At 43.3% G+C, this 21985-nt stretch overlaps 1 protein-coding gene across 2 annotated transcripts in view; it reads left to right on the top strand.

Annotated features, from left to right (window-relative positions):
- The window catches only part of auts2a (activator of transcription and developmental regulator AUTS2 a), a 447476-nt gene that overhangs the window by 289214 nt on the left and 136277 nt on the right, over nucleotides 1-21985 (top strand). For both annotated transcript variants that reach the window (XM_050040295.1, XM_050040296.1), the window contains one exon: nucleotides 11162-11191. In XM_050040295.1, coding sequence (XP_049896252.1) covers nucleotides 11162-11191 — 30 coding nt within the window. The remainder of the gene's footprint in view (nucleotides 1-11161; nucleotides 11192-21985) is intronic.

Here is a 21985-nt window from a genome sequence, read left to right as displayed (position 1 = left end):
AGTGGGACCTCATTTTGGTTTGCCAGTATGAATATTAATGGCTCGTTTCCAGGCCATGGCTAATGATGAGGAAAATTCCCTAATAAAAACTTGATGTGATGGGCAACGACCCGCGGGGTCACTGGAGACAGTCAAAGTTAATAGTGTGCCATCAGGTGTGAGGAGTTAAGTGATTAGAGGCACACAACCTAATCCTGATGTTTTTCTCCCCCCTCAGCTATGAGTCAGTGTGGAGGGAGGGCTGGGAGTGGGAGGTGAGGGGAGCAGATGAGGTTTATATCTCTTGACAACAGAGGGTTTGCTGCCTGTTGTTAAAGCATCCAAGTACATGGAAACCATGAATGTCACAAGTAATACTAGAGGCGGCAGACAGAGATTATTTTCTATAAAGTTGCCCCGTTGTGTGTTATATTGTCACATAAATATACATATATGCGCTATAAAATATACAATACCATGATATAGGTACCAATATTAAATATTATTACAGAGCCTTGTTGAATACTTGATTCTGATTGTTCATTTACAGCATTCTATGGTCTGTTATTCCTGAGTAGCAGACCGCGCCTGTGATTAACAGACAGTTGCTATGGACGCAGTTCTGATTATAATCATTAAGTGGGTAAAGCAGTCTGTTAAGTTCAGAAAATGACATCACTTTCCTGTAATTCAGCCTTTGAAACCAGGAAAAGGCGATATTGATATAATATCAATATACTGCCCAGCAGTGTTGGGGGTAATGCATTACAGATGTAACATGTTACAGCAACATAATACTTTTTAGCAGTAAAGAAGTAATATAGTGCACAGTTCTCCTCTGTGCCATACCATCTTGCCAGGTTTGATGGGCTAGGAAGGGTGTCATACGTGGCTCTGACTAGGTAGCCGAGCCTTGCCTGGGGCATCTTCCATAGGTCGTTCCACCCCACTGCCCTTGGGAGAATGCCCTCCCACTTTGTCCAGTGGCCTTGCTGGCATTGGCCAACAGACTTCACAAGGAGTTTGTCTTCCTCCATCCTTGTCACTTCTGTGACCACCATGGCCCTTCGGTCTTTTGCCGATGCTTTGGACCAAAGCTTCTGTGGATCTCCTCTGCCCAGGCCATGTCTTCCTTGTTGGGTTATTCCAACTAGCTCTTGATGTTTGAGTCTGGAGCTGGCGTTGTCCACACAGTCTTCTGCCTTCCATGCTCTGCCTGTTCGGATCAGAGCTCCGGCAGTCCTAACCAAGTGGTCACTTCACTGCCTGAGTTCCAGCACCAGCCTGGTCTTCTCCAGCCTGTACCCAGTTGCAGTGCACTTCAGTGGTAGCTGCGGGGCATTTCTCCCAAACAGGGCAGCATCGGAGAGGCACCTTGGGAGCCCTAGCCACTTCCGGATGTAATTGTTTGCTTTGGCGTCCAGTTTTTCCACTGTTGTTGATGTTATTTCACTCATCTTTAGTGGCCACATCAGGCTTTGGTAAAGTGTGAACTGGTAACACCAGACTTTGTATTTGCCGGAAAGATAGCTCTGGTCAATGTTAGTATATGTTGGATGTGTTTCCATTCACATCCCCTACAACTGCGGAGCAATGCCGGCACACCGTCCTGTTCTTATAACTGTCTCTCCGGTGCTGCTGTAGCTGACCAGCACACTGGGAACCAGTAGGTGGTTCTTCTAGCTCCGGTGTATTAATTTGCATTTGTCTTAGTGAGTTGGTGGCACAATATTCTGTTTGTTGTGCTAATCTCAATATTTGTTTATTGTGTGTCCTATGGGGCGGCCATGGCTCAGAGGTAGAGCGGGTCATCCACCAATCAAAAGATCAGCAGTTCGATCCCGGGCTCCTCCAGGCTGCATGTCGAAGTATCCTTGAGCAAGATGCTGAACCCCAAATTGCTCCCGATGGCTGTTCCATCGGTGTGTGAGTGTTTTAAAACTGAGTAGCAGGTGGCACCTTGTATGGTAGCCTCGGCCACCAGTGTGTGAATGTGTGTGTGAATGGGTGAACTTGACTCGTAGTGTAAAACGTGCTTTGAGTGGTCACTAGATGACTAGAAAGGCGCTATACAAATGCAGGTCCATTACCATTTACCACAGTTATTTATCCATAATTCATAATTATCAGACTCTGATCCTCCCTGTGTTCAAGGGGATTCATTTATTTAAAAAGGTCTAGGCTATTTAATTGTTCTACATCATCACACTATTATTAATATAAGCAGGGGATTTTAATCCAAAGTGGTACCCACTGTATGTGAATACATGAATGGGTCAGACCTGCAGCACTGGATTTGAAATTAACTGTAATAAACTGGAGCTTCTGTGTGTTGATTTCCTGCTGTCAAACAATATGACCTGCATCCATTTATAATGAACATTTTTGAGGTAATTCTGGGGAAAGTAACAAAAGGAAATAAAGAAGAGAGAGAAATATTGTAAAGTAACTAATTACTTTCAGATGAAGGTAACTAGTAATATGTAATACTTTGCATTTTGAGAGTAACTGCTGCCCAGCCATACTTAACGGAAGCAGTAAAATGATTTTTAAATCAGTAAAATAATTTCTAAATTGATAGTTTTGTCAGATTATTGATTTCTTTAGTAAGTAGCTGTGTAATATTTCACAATAATGACCCGCTGACTGCACATTATTCACTCTATCTGCATGTGTGTGCAGAATCTGCAGGTGACAGGACAAGATTTTACTATCAGAATGTCCTGGTTTCTTTTTATAGTCCGTGTGGTATTGACCAATCACACGGGAATAGCAGGTAAACACAGAAGCAGAACACACTGGCCAAATTACAGTCTCAGAAACCCATATTTAACACAGGTTTTTGCGTTGTTGTTGTTTGTTTTAACTTTGAGGAATAGCAAGATTTTTGTCTATAAAATCTTTTTTTTTCATTTAACAAAAGAAGCCATTCTTGTTTAAACTTAAAGTCTAAATTGATGTAACTCGGAAACTCATCAAAGAAGAAGCAAACCAGGAGTATGAATCTGACGAAGCATCCAACACCAGTGTTTGGTATTCAACATGCTATCAAAGCTCGATTTGACAGAAACATTTCAGTCGATAACAAAAAGTATTGAGGCTTAATAATCAGAAATTCCACTGTTCCAACATCTCAGGAGTGAAAACAGGGCAAATGTGCCTGTTCAGTCTCGTTATTTGCCGAGAACTCCCCCATCACAGCACTTCCCCACTTCCTCTTCTCCAGTAATTCAGTTTGTCTTAAGGATACACAGGAAATTCTGCTTTTCTAGGAGCATTCCACAAATTGATTGTTTATGTGTGCGGCCAGATTGCTGTAATGAAGATGCCAAATCACATCATTGTTAATGTCTAGCATGTGGGGTACTTAAAATACACACCAAGAGGACTTGTCTCGGGGGAGTCACCATTACTGCACAAACAATGCAGTTTGATGTATGTAATTATCTCAAAATCCTTCTATTAATCTTTGATTAATCCAGCATCTGCTCGGTGCCTCAGTCCCCTCTTGGCTTATGGAAACAGAGTGCAGAGTTGGGGTGAGGCAAGGTGTGTGTTTGTGGGTGTTTGTGTATGCGCCCACACTTGCAGCTGTGTCTTATGTTTTTTTCATTTCTATCAGATAACCAGTAAACACTTCCCACCTCCGGGCGCCTGTAGCCGGGAGAACAGCGTTGAGATGATTCTAGAAAGAGAGATACTGAACTTGCTTGTGTAACAAATGGATTTTTAAGAAAGCAAAGTGCTGCACCTCTCTGTTCCTTCCTTCCTACCCTGGTCCTTGTCAGGTGTGTGTGTGTGTGTGTGTGTGTGTGTGTGTGTTGGGTGGGTGGGTGGATGGGACTGATCAACAGAGAGGTTTACCCTGCGGCAACATCTGTTTCTGCCAAGCATCACTTCAGTTGTACGCTGCCACATCTCTGGTTGAGGTAAATGTCCTACCTTCCTCCACACTCAAACAGAATGCAACACACACACATACACACACATACCACTTGTATGCCTTCTGAACATATCTTTTCATCCCAGGCATTCAGGAGTGTGTGAATGTGTCTTGTATATCTGCATTTCAGACACTTGCTCCTCGTCATTTCTCTGCTCACACCTTGACATGCAGTCCCTTTGCACACATGGCACAGCCAGCTCTCTGATGTGACATCAGCGGTGCTATTATAATGTAAATCATACGTTAGCAATATAGAATTAATAACGAGAAGGTTTAGAAAATTTCTTTCAAATATTCTTTTAGTAAGTTTTGGCCCAGTCCAGTGAAATAAAACATAAAAGAATGTACTCCAGAGTATTGAAACCAGAGGTCACAGACTATAAAGTTCTTATTATTTTATGGAAGGCTTCATTTTTCTGCCCTCCTCTCCGTCGTCCCTCCTTTAGCTCCGCTGCCCCAGTGAGTGGAATCCAGAGTTTGCGGTCAAATTGAATATCTACTGGATAAAGTTTTACATTTGAAGGGAAATTGCATTCAGATGTTGGCCTGCTGCATTTGGCCAGCGCTGCACATGTGGATCAGACCTGGCTATATTAGTCCAGACAGAAGTCTGGTCCTCCCTGACGAAACATTCTTGGCTAATGAAAGAGGCGTTTGCCTTGTGTGACTATATAGACTGTCTCAAACACTCAAGCTGTGCTGTTTTCTTTTCATGGTGATTTTTTTGAGGTCTTTTTTTTCCTACCACGCTTTTATATGACAGTTCGACATCAAGCAGATGCTGTGGAAATTAGATGTTCGATGTCATCGCCACAGAACTCTGCTTATTTTAATGATGCGTCCCAGTCAGGCATGTCATGTTGAATTTCCTTCCACTCGCTGAACTTTTAGGTGTGTTTACTTTACTGTCTTTATGGCTACCTTTTTATGAAATGTGTGTCTGCAGGTGTTAGGTCTAGTTTATTTGAGATTCAATAAAGTGTGGAGTCATTGAGCGCAGGGTACATTCAGACATGTTGGTATGTTCCATTTATGCGGGATTTATACCTCTGTGTTGAATCAACTCCGTACCGACGGAGTAGGCTCTGAGTCGACGTAGAGCTTAGACTGTATCCTGACGTTTAACTCCGCGGAAATGTAACTAGACATCGCAGGGACGCGGACCTCCTGACTATATCTGTAAGCTGAAACCATTTCCCTCAGTGGAAACTAAGCCTTTATTTACTTTTATTTCACAGAAAAGAAACAATAAATTGTGAAGACAATAAAGCCTCTTGTATGTGATATATCTTGGCTTCATATGAGCAGAGGAAATATCTGCTACTCATCGTTAGGCTAATTTATACATTGTAAAATGCCTTAGGCTTGTGCTAATAACGTTAGCATGTTGTATTTGTTTGGAAAATGTGTTTAGTCAGTTTTTTTTGGCAGTGAAACTTGTGAGTTGTAATGGAGCCGAATTTTGTAACGTTACGTTTGTTAAATGTTGCTGTTGTCCCTGGCTTCATATGAGTAGAAAAGTCCATTAGCTGCTCAGCTAATTTACACAATGTAAAATGCCATAGGCTTGTGCTAAAAACATTAGCATGTTCTATTTGTCGGGAAAATGTATCCAGCAAAGGACAAGTGATTTGTCTGTGAATGCTGCAAGTTATAGTGAAGCTGATTTGTCTACTTGTTTAATGTGTGTTTAATGTGTGTTTTGAATCAACTAAACTTTACAGCACTTCCCAGAAACCCTTCTGCTGACTAGTGTTTTGGAGGTGTAACTGCAGAGTGACACAGATACACCACCACACAGTATAAATGCTCATAACGGTGTAGGCCATGTGCATAGGCCATGTGAGTAGGCTACAGCGTAGGCTCTGCATAGAGCTGACACTTTAAGTATACTTAGCGGAAATTATACTAGTGCGTCAGCTCTTCTCAGAGGTCAGAGCTGGGAATTACTTCACAGCCGAGTTGATCGCGTACCAGTACAAGAAGTTGGAAAACCAGTATGTTGTTAGCAATACCAGTTCAAGCCAGTTGATAAGAACGTATGGAGGCCCAGACACACCAAACTGAACTCGTGGCAACGTAAGCCGACTGTTGCACTTACCTGTGTCTCAACTAATAACAACAGTCATTTGACTAGGAATATTCCTAGTCGGGGGCACCCCAACTAAATATACAGTGCCAGTCTGTAGTGACCAAAGAAAGTCTTTTTAACGAAGGTCTACCCAGGGCACATCATCAGTCGCAGTGGGTGACAGAGCTATTTGCAACCGGTGGTTGAACATAGTGGTCATTAGGGCTGCAACTAATGATTATTTTCACTGTCGATTAATCTGTTGATTATTTTCCCAATTCATGGATTTTTTTTTTTTTTTTTTTGGTTCATAAAATGTGAAAATGTTGAAAAACGTTGATCACTGTTTCTAAAAGCCAATGATAACATTCTTAAATGTCTTGTACTGGTAACAACCCAAACATATTCTCTTTTCTGTCAGAGAGGAGTAAACAAACCAACAAATATTCACATTGAAGAAGCTGGAATTAGAGAATTTAAGTACTCAGATTAATTAATAGATTATCACATTAGTTAGCAGTCTATTAATCTGTACAGCTCTAGCATTCATGTGTCCGGTACAGTCCTACAAACTGGACCATATCTGCATCTTCAGTCAGCAACATGTATCAGCCACACTCTTGTTGCCAACCTTAAGATTATTCCTATTTTTTTCTAGGAAAAGTCTAAATTTGATGTAGCCAAGTCAGCTTCTATTTTTTTATTTCTGTGTTATAAGAAAGTAATTTGCAAGCGTATTGTGACGGGGCCTGCTGCTCCAGCTTTGTGTGCCAAAGCAGGTGCTGTGTAGCAAACTCTGAGCTCATCAGTCTCCTCCTGCCCGGCTCTATTTGTTGTTCCTCAATTCACAGTGGCGGGACTGGCAGACTGTGTAATGTGTGGGTGAGAAACAGAGAGGGATACGGGAGGTGTGAGTGGGGGATTTGAGAATAAGCATGGCACAGATCCCCATTTCGCCATGCCGGTCTTCCTCTATTCCCCATGAATAATATGGCACAGCCCCTACCCAGTGGTAGGCCAGGCATGCCGCCATATCAAGCCGTGGTGGAGAGTGTGGCGTCCAGCTCGGCGAGTCTGGGCTCAGCCACGTTCTAGCCCCACAAACCTCCACCCCCCCATCCCTATCCCCAACCTGCAGAGAGAAGCACTGGGCTCCAAGATGGCAATCAAGGCTTGATTTGCCAACACATTTCCAATGATTAAAATGTAATTAGCACAAGCGAGCACCTCCTCCCCAGCTAATTTCCACGCACGCTGTGACAGGCAGGCGGTCGGCGGCACCCAGGCCCCAGCAGCAGATGGAGGAGGATGCGGCGGGAGGGGAGAAAACCATTTTGCCATGTGACTGTTTGCATCAGAAAACCATCAGGACGCGCAGCTATATCAGGAAGGAGCTGTTAGGAGGAGGGAATGAGGAGCTCTCGACGACAGCACATCAAATTGGCACTGTCATAGCTGACCCTGGCAATGGCTGCCATCCTTCATGCTGTCTTTCCAGCTCCCAGGCATGCAGGCAGGTTGGCTCCTTCCCTGGGCTTTAACCCCTTCAGCCATCCTTCAGGACAACCTGGCTCAGGCTGATAAACAGACACCATCCTCGGTGCATCGGGCCGCTTTAATGAAGCCCATATCAACCGTAATTAATTCTAAGGTCATGGATAGCAACCAGCATAACCTGAGGCTAATGTCACTCATGGGGGCGACAATACGAATCCATCGCAGATCCAGACTTAAGAAGATGCCACTTTTGGAAAACATTAGATTAGAGACAACTTGCAGGGACAGCAGATCCACATTTATAATAAGCCCGTTAAACACACTCTGTTTGCCTTCAAAATTATCAGTTATGCATGTCATCTTTTTCCTTGATTGACTTAACATCTGTTAGTATTTGTGGACCAGTGGATTTCCAGAAGGTTATGTTAGAAAAGAGAACATGGCATACTCGCTTTGCACGCATCCCTGTGTGATGTGGTTACCTCTTTAGCACAGACATTTTTCTGCGGGTAGCCTTAGCAGGAGACTTTGGTGAGCCCCGCTGCTACGGACGATAGCAAAGCGGCATCATTTAGCATTCGGCCCATGGCTCCTTATGTTCCCCTTGTATTGGGCCAGTATTACTCTCAGCTGGAGAGGATTTAGGACAAGAATAATTTACTCCTACTTTCAGACCAATATAAACAAAAGGCTCGATGCTTGGACAGAGAGTAGGGAAATTTGTAAGAGCACTCAGCCAAAAGAGAGGCCCGCGTGAGAGCAGAGGGGCAATCAGAAGTGCTCCGGATACAGGCCAACATCAACAGCTCTTAGAGCTGACGCTAATGTTTGACATTCCTGTGTTACTTAAACTTAACACTGGGGTCTAGCTGTACAGTATAATGCTTGCCCTGTGTAAATAGCAGTGGGCCTGGATAGAGTATCACTTTTCTTTGTCAGCCCCCTCCCAGGACTAATGGTTTCCTTATTGTACACGAATGTTGCTTTAAATAAGACCCATTTCCTACCGCCTGTCAGACCCTAGCTCCACTGATCTCAATAGTACCATTGTTGTTGTGTTTTTTTCCCCTCTCTTCCGTATAATCTTTTCATTTTTGACAGTCATTTTAAACCTCTGACATATGTCTTTTCATTAAGCATGGCTGCCCAGGATTGGTTTAAAGTGTTTTTGACATTGCAGTTAACCATAGCTCTGCAGATTTATATACTCACCCGTCAGTAGCAATAACCGGATTTCTGAGCTCGTGCTTACCTCCTAAAACAATACCATGCCTCAGTTATTAATGATGAGGTGTACCAATCATTCATGACATTTCCAAGCGCAAAGCCGAGTCTTTCTAGCTTTCTGTTTCCTAATGTAGAAGTCAGTAAGTAGAAATACAAGGAGCGAAAAAATTCCAGATATGCAGGGATTCTTCTCCCCCGCCTCAGGTTGCTTTATGCATGAGGCAACGCATTAGTTCACTATGATCACTTATCAGTGAGTGACAGCTCTGACTTGTTTGTATGCCTGAGATGTGTTTTTTATCTTTTAGAGATGTTATTATTTGTTACTTTTTGCTCTGTACTCGAGCAGCGAGTTCAAGGGAGCTTTGGCATCTGCACTGTAAGGACGATCAAATTGCCTGCCCTCGCCTGTCAGGCCTGATCTCAGGATTTTTTACTTTGCTCATTATAAAGGTATTTCCATTTTATTAAGTTTTCCCTTTTTTCCACCCTTTGTCGCTCTGGGAAATTTGCATACCTCTATTCCTAGGGAAAAAAAATAATGACAGCAATTTCTTTTCTTTTCTCTCCCCCACTAGCCGTGTGAGTGCTTCGTTTAGTGGCACCTGCGAAAGCGACAGGCGCAGGGATGAGAAGTGAAAGAGAGCAGTTGATTAAATCATCATCAAGTCGCAGCACAGAAAGTCAATTCTGCTTGCCGTCTACAATGATATCCTTTTATCTTAAAGTAATGAGCTATGGCACTTTTGCATCGGGTAATACGATGAGTTCCATTAGCATGTTCCATTTGCTTCACAAGCAAGGGCAAGTCATTCCAGCCGGCTTCTATCTTGGCAATCAAAGCAATTGGCTGCACAGCCCGCGAACAGGGAAAGGAGGGAGAGCGTAAAAAGGGAACACGAGAAAGAAAGGCTGGTAGTGTTTTTTCATGGATCACAACACAGTGCAAAAACTCAAATGATGTCCATTATTTGAACCCGTCGCATGCCTGTGTTCCCGGGTGTGTAGTGCGCACAGGCAGAGAAGCAGCTAATGAGTGCTCGGTCACATTCTGAGAGGCCTGAATACATGGAGGCAGTTGAGATGGCTAATACTGCTCATCAGATCTTGTCTGCTGCTGCATTAGTCAGTCCTGTGCGGGAGGCTGCATAAGAGCGAGCGATACGTGGCTGACACGCCTATTTATTCACAAGCTAGAACTGATGTGCATAAATGCACACAGTGTGCCGCTTTCTGTATTACACAGACATTCACGTGTAATCAGAATCTGCACTCGTCTTTCATTATCCATATTTATTCTTCCAGCTGACAATCTATGGGGCTGCTGGCTCTCTGCACACTGTATTAAAATGGGGGATGGAATGCTGTGGGTGGTGGGGAGAGAGAGTGAGAGAGAAATGGAGAGCAGGGAAACGTCTGAGGAGTGTTTGCCCAGTGCGTTTATTGCCTCTGCATAATTTATGAGCTGCTGGAGCTGACCATCATGGCAGTGTGCCGCGGGCGGCCCCTGGGGCCGTGTGGGACAGGCCTGTAAATTGGATGCTATGCTCCTGCTGAGCTCGCAAGGCCCCCTTTTTACCGTCCAGCCTCAGAAACAGAGCAGCCACGAGCCCAGCCAGCTACCTTTGAGCTCTGCAGGGCCCCAGATCAGCAAAAAAACAAGAGATGGAAGCAAAAAAAAAAGGGAGAGAAGGAAAAAACGCCAGGGCCTTCTGTCGCTCACTCCCTGAGCTGTCAATCATTTCACCCCCTTCCTTCACTCCCTCCCTACTTTAATCGACACCCACCAACCCCTCCCTGCACTCTCGGTCCCCCCGCCTACACACACACACTGTGCCAACCCCTGCCCATATTCCCCCCCAGTGCCTTCTTCATTACCGACTCCAGTGCTTCTCTGCACCTCAGCCATATGCACAACGTTGAGGGCCGCCAGTCACCCAGCATCACACTAATTAGTTGATAAAGAATTAAGTGGACCTTGAAATTGAAATTGGAAAGAAAAAATGAAATCCAACCACTTTTTCCTCCCTCCATTACAAAGTTTCCTTCCTCCTCTTGTCATTTCTCCATTCCCAGCCTCAAGCAGGAACACACATCATGGAATTATAATTCGAGTAGCGGTTAGTGTTTTGAGATTCCAGCTCCGTCTGAATATCACATGTTAACAAGGGCATGGCTGCTCGTGAGAAATTTGCTTTGTTTCGCATTCCTGTGCTTGTGTCGGCTAATGAAGTGATCTGATGATATTCAGACTCTGAATATGAGTGTGTGATAAGTTCATCATTAAAGAGATGACAAGATATGCCATTTGTTAAGGTAAATTAGAAAACTGCACTCATGTGTGTTGAAATTGAGTCCAACCTAAGAAGGAACTGCTATAAAACAAGAATATAAACACATTATTTCTCATTCTCAACTTTGTCTTTCTTTGTGTTTTGCAGTGTGACACGGAGAGTGACCAAGAAGACAAGGTAAGCCTCATATTCAGTCATTTTTCATATACTATTAAATGTGCTTGGATCATTTCAGGCGCCCTTTATCTGCTTTCAATAAGATTCAAATATTAGACTTTCTTTAAGACTGTGAATTTAATGTAATTAGAATTAAACATCCTGTTAATAACTATGAGAAAGCCTTAATTAGCAGCGCATTAATTATAAATGACTTAATGATGTGCAAAATCTAAATCGAACTGTTCTGGGTTTTTAGGATTTAGATGACATTTAAATGAGACTGCTGTGACAGCCAGGGCTGAGGGTGCAGGCTGTCTTTAGCTGAAAGCTGATACTAACAAGCATATCTCAGTCTTAAGTGCAGTGCTTGTTTGGTGCCATATCTATCAATTTATCTATCTTACTGTCTATCGGTCACCCTGTCTGCCTGATTTTTACACATTCTTTTGCTAATTGAAAGAAACACAATCCTGTCATTGCTTATTTCTGTTCCTTGAGTCTCAATCAACACCTCCTACTGTCAAGATCTATGGCGTCTTTCTGTGGTGTCACACTCGAGTATTTGCTGAAACGTTCACGATTTTTTTTTTCACTTTTGTTACAGTTGTATTTTAATTTTTGCAGGGCTAACCAAGGCTTGGCCTGATTGTGGCATTGCGAAAAAGATCACTAAATATAAGTTCTTTTCAGTAGAGGCAGAATCTGTGCAGCACACGTGTCTGCATGAGGAATGGACCAGGAGCTGTATGGAAGTCATTAATATTTTGAGCTTGTAAAACAATTATTGTAATTTTAATAACTGTTGTAAAGATACAGTACAGTATGCAGATTTAAAAGTTTGGGCTGATGATGGCGCTTGAGGGAAGGTTAATGTGTCACCTAAATTTCCAGTTCTTGTTATCATGGGACTGTAAAAGCACAAACTAGATTTCATGCCAATTACAAAATAAGCATTAGAGATACTTGGTCACAGGCAATACTACTCCTTAGCACTACTACGTGGGAGTGTACAAATACTAGAAATCAATACAAAAGCTGAAGAGAGTGGAGCAAGAAAACATTTTTGTCGTTACAAAATGTGCATGCAGATACTGCACATTCATGGCTGAGCTAAAACTGTGTGACGGTTAGGAGAGTGTGGTGTTGTATGCTCAGCTGTCATGAAGATGTCAGTGAGTTAAGCCTGATTCACCTAATTTCTTTGTAATAGGCTATCAAACATTTTTCTATTGGCAAGATCAAATTATCAAAGTAGATAGCACTGGAAAAGGATAAGAATAGATTTTTAAAACAACATGGCATACTGTATACCTACTAGGGCTGCCCCCGACCATTAGTCAACTAGTCACCTGCATGTTTACGATATTAATTTAATTATTAATGGTTTGAGTTGAAGGTGTGAGAGAGAATAGTATCAGTAACATTGTTAACACTGTGCTACATTACAGAGAAATACAAAACCGTACTAATGAACCTTCATTAATATAGGCCTATATTTTATCTACAAGTGCACGTCACACACTGAGCGAGCCGCCTGTTAATGACGCTGTGGGCTAATGGGCATGTAGCTACTTCCATGTTTCAGATGATACGTCATGTTTGTAGTCGACCAATGAAGATGAGTTTACATATCACCTTGGGTTCGTCCTTCACCTTCTCAAAATGATCCCATACTTTGGATTTCCTGCCCGACATGTTATTAACTAGCCTGTGGAATAACTGCAGGTACCAGCCCTGGAAATTAAGGGCCGTACACATGCCGCTTCTTTAATCACATGGAAAACGCAAGGTCGGGCGCTGGGCACTACTCTTGTGCCTTTTTTGTGCCAGCTTTCAAGATCGTGGCAGCAGGTTGCGTCTGAAGTTTCTAAGCAACCTCAACAAGCACTAAGTGAAATCCTGAGTGCAGAGCTGATCTTCTTCCAGGTGCTGTTTATAAGTCTGTAGGCCTGTTGTCTGTGGGTCAGATGATCAACTTTTCCGTATTTATCAGACTGAATATTTACAAAAGAAGGGAAAGATTTCTGTCGGCTGTGATTGGTTTGTAACCTGACTCCTGTCTGACTGCTGAGCGTGGCCTCTTCCTGTGTCTGTCCTTTCAAATTAAACTCCCACATGGTCCAGTCATATAGGTTTTGATTTATTTTGACAAGACGCAGCTCCCAATAGAGTTTAATTAATTTTTTTTTTTTTTTTTTTTTTTTTTGCTGCAACTACCAATGAAATCTTGCCGACTAATAACCTTTCTGGTCGACTAATATTTGGACGACTATTAAGGGGCAGCCCTAATACCTAAGTTGTTTGTTGGTTTTAAAAGGTATGGTTGTACCGTTTAATAATGGCTGCCATATTTGGTTTATGGATTGCAATATTAAAGTGCCTGTAAGTATCTATATGTTTGCTTTTAGCTGTCTGTAAAGTATTCAGTGCAGCTCCTTTTCTAATATCCAGGTATTTACAGTTTGAGCGCACCTCATAGATTCTAAGAGCAGCCATATCATCCAGTGACTTCTAACCAGAGATCTAGATCCACTCTAATGATTTAGTAATGCCATTTGCTTGTGGTGTTTAGACTGTGCAGCAAATTGAGTCATTACTCAGTGTTGTCGATTTAAATTGCTCCTGTCTCTGTGGCAATTCCTTTTTGTTTCAGGAAGAGAGAGAGAGCATGGTAAGCTGTAATCCCCCCAGTGACTGTATTAATTCACCCTGGCTCACGTTACGCTCCTGATGAACAGCACCGACTACACCTTCCTGTCATTGATTAATTGTGTGTTAAAGTAACAGAGGAGTGAATTAGTAAATAGGGAACCCCTATGACAGGGGCTGACTCATGTGTTCTTCCTCAATGCTAGGGAGTAATTGGAGCACCCACTCAACACTTTTACCCCCTCCTTAGTCCACGTCACCTCTGCCACTATCTGCACCTGCCAGGCGCCGGGCGCGCTACACCCACCGCCACTGTTGTCATTTGCATTCTGTGGGCGACACGGCCTACTTTACAACACCGCAGCAGAGAAGGACGCAGGAGAGCAGAGTCGTTTTAATGGGTCAAATGTATTCAGATGAGGACAAACGTGGCTTATTTAGTTTCCCTTCAAAAGCAGGAAATGGAAAAAGTGTTCCCAGGAGAAATCATGTTCTGCCTGGTGTAGAAGGCCTCCGCCGTGTCGGCGGGAGCTGCCAGACTCTGATAAGAGACAGCTATTCGCATCTCAAAGTATGTGCACACACAATCCTGCTCGTGTGTTTGTGTGTGAGTGTGTGTCTGCATGTGTTGGGAACTGTCAGAGCATTTGCTCATTATAAAGTGACCTGTAGGATGGGCCCTCTCCAACATGACATGTTAATGGCATAGTGGGAGACAGGTAGGAGGCAGGCACACTGCAGTCACTCGTCACACAACACTGGTATTATTAGCTCTATATGCGTTATCATTAGCATCTCTGCAAAGGCCCCATTACTGCAGGTCTTCCTTTCTCTCTGCCGGTATCAAGCAATCCAATCAGAGCTCGGATTATGAGACGGGAGAGGTGAATACATCGTCTTTAAAGTTATATGCTGTATGTGAAAAATGTGACAGACATACAACCCTGATTCCAAAAAAGTTAGGATGCTGTGAAAAACAGAATGCAGTAATTTACAAATCCTCTTCGACCTGTATTCACATGACGTAATGTTCACACTGAATAGCTTTATTGTTTTTTGTAAATATAAAGTTATTCTGACGTTGATGCTGGCAACACTTGTTTGCAGGTTAACAGGTTAATTGGTAACAGATGATAGTATTGTGATTGGGAAGGACAAGGCATCAGGTGTTCACAAGCAGTTACAGTATGGTGCAAGTTTCCCCACTTTGTGAAAAACTGTGCTGGCAAACAGTCCAGCAGTTTAAGAATAACAATCTACAATCCATAACATTATCAAAAGATTCAGAGAATCCGGAGAAATCTCTGCATGTGGCTGAAAACCAGCACTGAATATCTGTTACCTTTGATCCCTCAGACGTCAGCGCATTAAAACCCATGACTGTATAAAGGATATCACTACATGGGCTCAGAAACACTTTGGAAAGCCATTGTCAGTAAACACAGTTCATCATCACTGCATCTACAAATGCAAGTTAAGACTTCACTTTGCAAAGCGAAAGCCATACGTCAACCACATCCAGAAACGCCGCAGACTTCTTTGGGCCCGAGCTCATCTGACACAAAGTGGAAAAGTGTGCTGTGGTCTGACGCGTCCACGTTTCAGATTGTTTTTGGAAATCATGGACATCTTGTCCTCCGGGCTAAAGAGGAAAACCATCCAGATTGTTGTCAGCACAAAGTTCAGAGCCGGCGTCTGTGATGGTATGGTGGAGTGTTAGTGCCCGTGTTGTCATGGCTAACTTGCACATCTATGAAAAGAAGAAGAAGATATACTTTACTAACCCCTGAGGGGAAATTCAGGGGTTTTTTTTTGACTCTGTTGTCATACACACACAGGCCCGAAATACACACATATGCACAGACAGGACCTATACAGAGATGGCAGAGCAAGGGGGCTGCCCATGGACAGGCGCCCTGGGCAGTTGGGGGTTCCGTGCCTTACTGAAGTGCACCTCAGCAGTGCCTAGGAGGCGAAGTGGCACCTCTCCAGGTACCAGTCCACACTCTATATTTGGTCTGGACAGGGACTTGAACTGCAACCCTTCAGCTCTAAACTCCTGTATGAATGTTCGATATTTAAAAATTAATATGGTTGATTGTGTCTGAGTGCACGTCTCTACATGCCTGGTTCCTGGAACACAAAAACTGCAGTCATGTATTTGTGCCTTACTATTTACAGCTCATTTCATTCTCATTATGTTGCTCGTGTAAAATGGGATGATTTGCCTTCTTTTCATCCTACACTGTACACCGGGCCACTCAGGAATCATGTGGTCTCTAATTTGGCAGTAGGATAGAAGCAAAAACGCCTGCTGAGGGGCCAAAAACCTCTCAAAGCTTTTTCCTGGCGAGGATGTCCACGTTTGTCTGTCGCTGTCATGCGGCTTGGCCCATCTTCCACTCCTGAAACCCAGGCATTCAGCGAAGTGTGCTCTCGCGCTCATCCTCTCCACACTCTATCCTTTTGGTGGATCCAGGCAGGATCAGGTGGTCATTTTTATTAGGTCTAGGCAGGACCGGCCTGTTCATTTGGAGCAGCTTGTTCCCAGTTACAGTGCTCCGCTTTGCTGGCAGGGAAAGCACACTGAAAAGAGCTCCGTAGCCTCAGGTGTGTTTCATGTGCATCCACCAAAGCCCCAGTAGCATTGCCTTGTTTCATGGTGTAGTTAACACCAACAGGTTTTCCACCATCTGAGACCTTTTAGTGGGGCCGTGAAACATCCCCTTAGCCTCAACATGTGCATGATCCGGAGCTTTGAAAAACCTCTCTTAATCTTTTGGGGGGGGGTAAAGTGGTACACATTCAGAAAAGTACTTTAGAAAATGCTCCCTGCCTCTTTAATTTCACTTTTTCTTTTCAAAAATATATGCACTGAAACATTCACTCAACACTAATCTTCTCTGATTAGAATCTAACGGCGGTATATTTCTGCACCTTGTCTTTGTAATATTGTCAAGAGCGCTCAGGTACTCACTCTGTCTGGACTTGCTAATGCTTAAGTGATTTTTTGCTAGTAAGTGGCACCTTGAAACTGCCAGTCAAACAGTTTAGTATGAATATCTCGTAGTGCTCAAGTGCTTTCTCCAGCTTAACTGTTCATCAGTCATGTTACTTAGGCCCTTTTTGAAGACAATGACTCCGTGCTGTAATCTGCAGGACTTTATCACTCTGTCGTGTTTTTATTTCTCTTTCCCTTGCCTCTGGGCTTTTTTTTATAGAGACCACACCTTTCCTAAGTGTTATTTACTCGCTCTATCAGCAGCCACAAGCTGTAAATGCCATTTTGAAAATGCTTTGCGTCTTATTAATGGCCATGCAACGGAGTGCTGTAATTTGCTGTGCTTCGCTCTTATTGGAGGCGAGGGATCTAAATGGGTGCTTTAGAGTAGCCTAGAGAACCTGTTTGTCCTTGACATAAAATAAAGATCTGAACTGGTAATATATTTGCTGTTTCTCTTCCTTTATTGTTTTGCTGTGTTTGCCCTCAGGCAATTACAGCAGAAGAGTCGAGTTTCTCAATCACTCGGCAGCACTGTACATAAAACCATTTTATATCCCCCTCCTCCCCCCCGCCAAAACCCTCCCTCTTTCCACCGCAGTGGGAAGGATGAGTAATAAAAAGGAGAGAGCAACTTGTCAGCGTTAAAAGATTATGTGTTTTGCCCCCTCCAAAGGAAGAGAGTAGTGTTTACAGGCTTGAGTGGGTGCTCGCTAGGCCGAGGCTGAGGCTGATTGCACTAGAGTACCCTGTCAGCCAGTGATTTGTCATGTACTTTATCATCCTTGTCACTCTGCAGAGCGTTGTCATAGGTAACGTTCCCGCCTGCCCCCTCCCCCCACTGTGCTTTGTACCCAGTCAGTGTAGGAAATTTGTATTTACTTTGGGGGAGTGTAATTTGTTCCTCATGGATAATATGACCCTTAGCGGAGCCGGATCACGGGTTAGTTGAAGTGATATTTTCCGGTAATGGTAGTCGTACATCATGGCTGTCAGGCCGGGTTAGGAGGCGAGCACATTACAGCTCCATTTTAGCACTGCAGGCATCTGGGATTATTTTCCATAACCAAGTATGACATGACCGCTCTGCGGAGTGCATTAAATTTTTACTAGCTTTTTTCCCTCCCCCGGCAACTTCTGTGGCTTTTCCCCTGGTCTGGGTCTCGGGGCTGCCACAGTGATGGATACCCCCGGAGTCCCAGTAGCCCTGGCCAAGGTTAGCGGGTGTCACAGACCTACACCGCTCCCCTCCATCCAATAACCGGCAAATCCCTGCTCCCTCTGAGGCGCGTGCACACAGGCCCACAGCTCGCCTCTGCAGCCAACACCGAGCCTCTACACACTTAAACAGAGATACAAAGAAAAGGAACAAACACATTCGCCTTTTAGAAGTCATTTAACAAGTTCATGTGAATGGGGAATGTGAAAAAGTGATTACACCTCAAGGCTTGTCCCCCAGATAGAGAGATAGATGGACATTTGGACACTTAAAGCGTAAAGGCCCCCCCATCTTTACTACCATGAATAAAGATCATCCTACACATGGCGGTGCTCATGATGGTAAACAGCGTGGTGCTCCACGGCTGTTGATTGCTTTCCTTTTCTATTCTGTTCTTTCCTACGTTCCCCTCTCCTTGGCAGCAAGGTCAGCAGTGTAAATGCCACCTCTTGCCATTGACAAATGGTCGCCCCCCTGTCTGATAATCAGTAGGGTCTCAGAGGTGGACGAGCAGGCGGAGCTCATTAGGGTGCCACAGATGAGAAATTAATGTGGAGATTCCAGGCCTGGCAGAGAGCCGTGCTGATGGGCCCTAGATGGGGGAGGGGGGAGAAGAGGAGGGGGTGTATATGGGGTTGGGTGGATGGATGGACCCTGTCTGATGGATGACCAGGTCAGCAGGCGGCAACGCTCCCCAGACAGTCCCACACATACACAAACATACACACACCCACATGCCTGTCCTCCCCCTGTAACCTCCCCTTCTCCTTCCCCGCTTCTCCCAGCCTCCCTTGTAGTGCAACTCATCCCGCCCCTCCACCCAGCAGTACAGTAATGACACTGTGGAGTGTAAGGCCACAGGAGAGAAGGTCAGAGGAGAGACATTTCACCCTTTGGCTGACACACTGGTAATTAAATGGAGGCGAACTAATTGACACAAATTTCCACGTCCCTTTTTTCTTCTGCAATACATTGGTGATACAAGGTGAAAATGTCAGCCTGTCTATGCACTTCACAGGTTATTTATATAGCCTGTCTGTGATATTACTCTGCCAACAGATTGCACCTTGTTTTGTCTTAATTTACACGTTAAACCATGCTGGGAATGTGCCCTTGGGTGTTGTTGTGATACCATTGATTTGAATTGAATTGAGACATCTCAGGCTTATTTTGAGATGTTCAGATGAGGCAAATCTTCAAGCACATAATCCTGTACCCTGTTTTGTTTATGGAGCACAACCAGCGTTGTATCCGAGAAAACTTTAGGAGCCATGGTGTTGAACTGAGAGTGAGCAGACTGGCTTGCCTCTGGGACTCTGACCCTCCTCCATCCTCCTTCACATTCACTGTGACCCATTTACAGTAGCTAGCTTCAGTTTGCAACCCCTCATTGTCCCAGCAGGTAATTCCTCATTCTGTCACAGCACATCTCTGCTTGCTAACACTCACAGCCTCAGATGTAGACAGGGATTAACATGTCATTAATGTGATGTATGTACCATCTGTTGTCTGTTCAAGCCTTTGTAGTTTACAGTATTTAAATTTAAATATTAAAATGAAGGAAAGGTCTTGACATGTCAAAAACAAGAGACTGATAAACCAAAACCTAAAGTAAGGTCTTGAATCATACAGATAATAAAACATAAATAAATTAATTATTAATATTGATAATAATATCTGCATGTATAAAGCACTTTTCAAAACAAGTTACAAAGTGCTATACATACAGTTAAAGATAATAAAACAACAATAAAAACAAATAGAATAGTGATTTTAAAGAAGAAAATGTGTTAGCTTCCCTGATCTCCTTCAGCAGTTAACTCTAGAACTGAGGAGCCAGGAATGACCTACGATAGGATCTCAGGTTTCATTCAGGCTTGTAGGAGGTCAAGAGATCAGTAGTGTATTCTGGAGCTAACCCCCTATGAGCCTTAAATTGAGCATTTAAACTTTAAAATCCACTCTAAGACTGACTGGGGCCCAATAAAGTGATTTTAAAACTGGTGTTATGTGTTCTTTCCTGTTGGATCTGGTTTGAAGTTTATTGAGGTTCTGTTGTGTGAGGCATGAGAGGAGTGTATTTCAGCAGTCTTACTGGTATGAAATCAATACATCAATTACTGTTTCTAAGTTCTTGGAAGATAAAAATGACCTGATTTTTAAAAATTTTCTTAATTGGGAAACAAAACATAAATGGACATCATATTTAAGATGCTGGTCAAACTTTGAGGTGGTTTCTGCAAGAGTATTGTTAGATGAGATGGGACTTATAGAGGGAGAAATATCATTCAGTGATGAGTCATTTACCAATGACATCAATCTTGGATTAGTTAAACTGTAGAAAGGTGTCATTAGTGTCAAAGGAAAGGTACAATAGTGTATCATCAGCATAGAAGTGGTTACTGATATTTTGTTTTTTAATGATATGACCAAGTGGTAGCATTTGAAAGAACAACAAGGGCCCAAGGATGAATCCATGTGGAACTCCACATTTTTGCAGTACTGAAGCTAATTAATAATTCCCAATTTACACACAGAGTGACCCTCCTGAGAAATAAGAACAGAATCAATCTGAAGCCAAACCTTAGATGCCACGCAATTTTTAATATGTTCAATTAAAATACTGCAATAAACAGTGTCAAAAGCAGCAAAGAGATCCAACAGGATTAACTTCAGAACTGATTTTAAGATTCTTATAATAACTTTGAAATCTCAATGTGGTTTAGCACTGAGTTATATAGCTGAGATTCTGTATACTTATGCTCCAAAGTGTGACCTGAGATCCTCAAGCCTACCCTTGAGGAAGTTTTGAATTTGATCATTACAGCTTCATAGCCTTTTGGTTTTTCTTTAAGCCTCGTATCAACACATAAAGAACACACAAGAATAATGATCAAGCCTCTCATTTATAAAATGATGCGTAGGATCCATACAGAAAATGTACGCACGGACAAAAGCCAAAAATTGGCGTAGGCCAAAAAATATTACAATTCCTACAATCAGGCTTCCACCTCAACTTCTGCATCGCCAATTTCCTGTCTAAAAAATGTTCGTAAGCACGGGTTAAAGTTCCTCCCATCAAGTCTGTTTTTATAGATTACAATTTTTGCGGAAAAGAGGTGGATTGCCCACTCCGGGTCAGCCTTAGGGATAGGGTGAGGAGCTCAGACTCGGAGTAGAGCCGCTGCTCCTCCACATTGAGAGGAGCCAGTTGAGGTGGTTCGGGCATCTGGTAAGGATGCCTTCCGGATGCCTCCCTTGGGAGGTGTTTCGGGCGTGTCCAACCGGGAGGAGACCTCGGGGCCGCCCCAGAACACGCTGGAGGGACTACATCACCCGGCTGGCCTGGGAACGCCTCGGGGTTCCCGTGAAAGAGCTGACGGAAGTGGCTGGGGAGAGGACTGTCTGGGCTTCTTTGCTGAGGCTGCTGCCCCCGCGACCCGGACCCGGATAAGCGGAGGACGACGAGTACGAGTACAATTTTTGCGTCGGAGGTGGTGTACGCCTCTTTCAGACCTTGTTTAGTGCATATGCAATGTGTATAAATAAGAGCCCAGATCAGTGTTTGTACTGATGCTTAGTATTCAGTTTTAAAAATGATCATTGGCAAGATTATGAGTAAAAATATCAGACCTCTGGGGTTTTAAATCACCAAACAATACCTTTTTGCCAAAGTAAATATTTTACTCACTACTTCACTAATGACATAGTTTCACAGCTGGCCACCAACAGATCACCAGCAGCACAAGTTACCAATATACAGTGGTGTGAAAAAGTGTTTGCCCCCTTCCTGATTTCTTACTTTTTTGCATGTTTTCCACACTTAAATGTTTCAGATCATCAAACAAATTTAAACATTAGTCAAAGATAACACAAGTAAACATAAAATGCAGTTTTTAAATGAAGGGTTTTATTAATGAGGAAGAAAAAAACCCAAAGCTAC

The sequence above is a fragment of the Epinephelus moara genome, chromosome 3 (genome assembly GCF_006386435.1).
Source record: "Epinephelus moara isolate mb chromosome 3, YSFRI_EMoa_1.0, whole genome shotgun sequence".
NCBI lineage: Eukaryota > Metazoa > Chordata > Actinopteri > Perciformes > Serranidae > Epinephelus > Epinephelus moara.
This window is presented reverse-complemented; position numbering and strand designations above follow the sequence as displayed.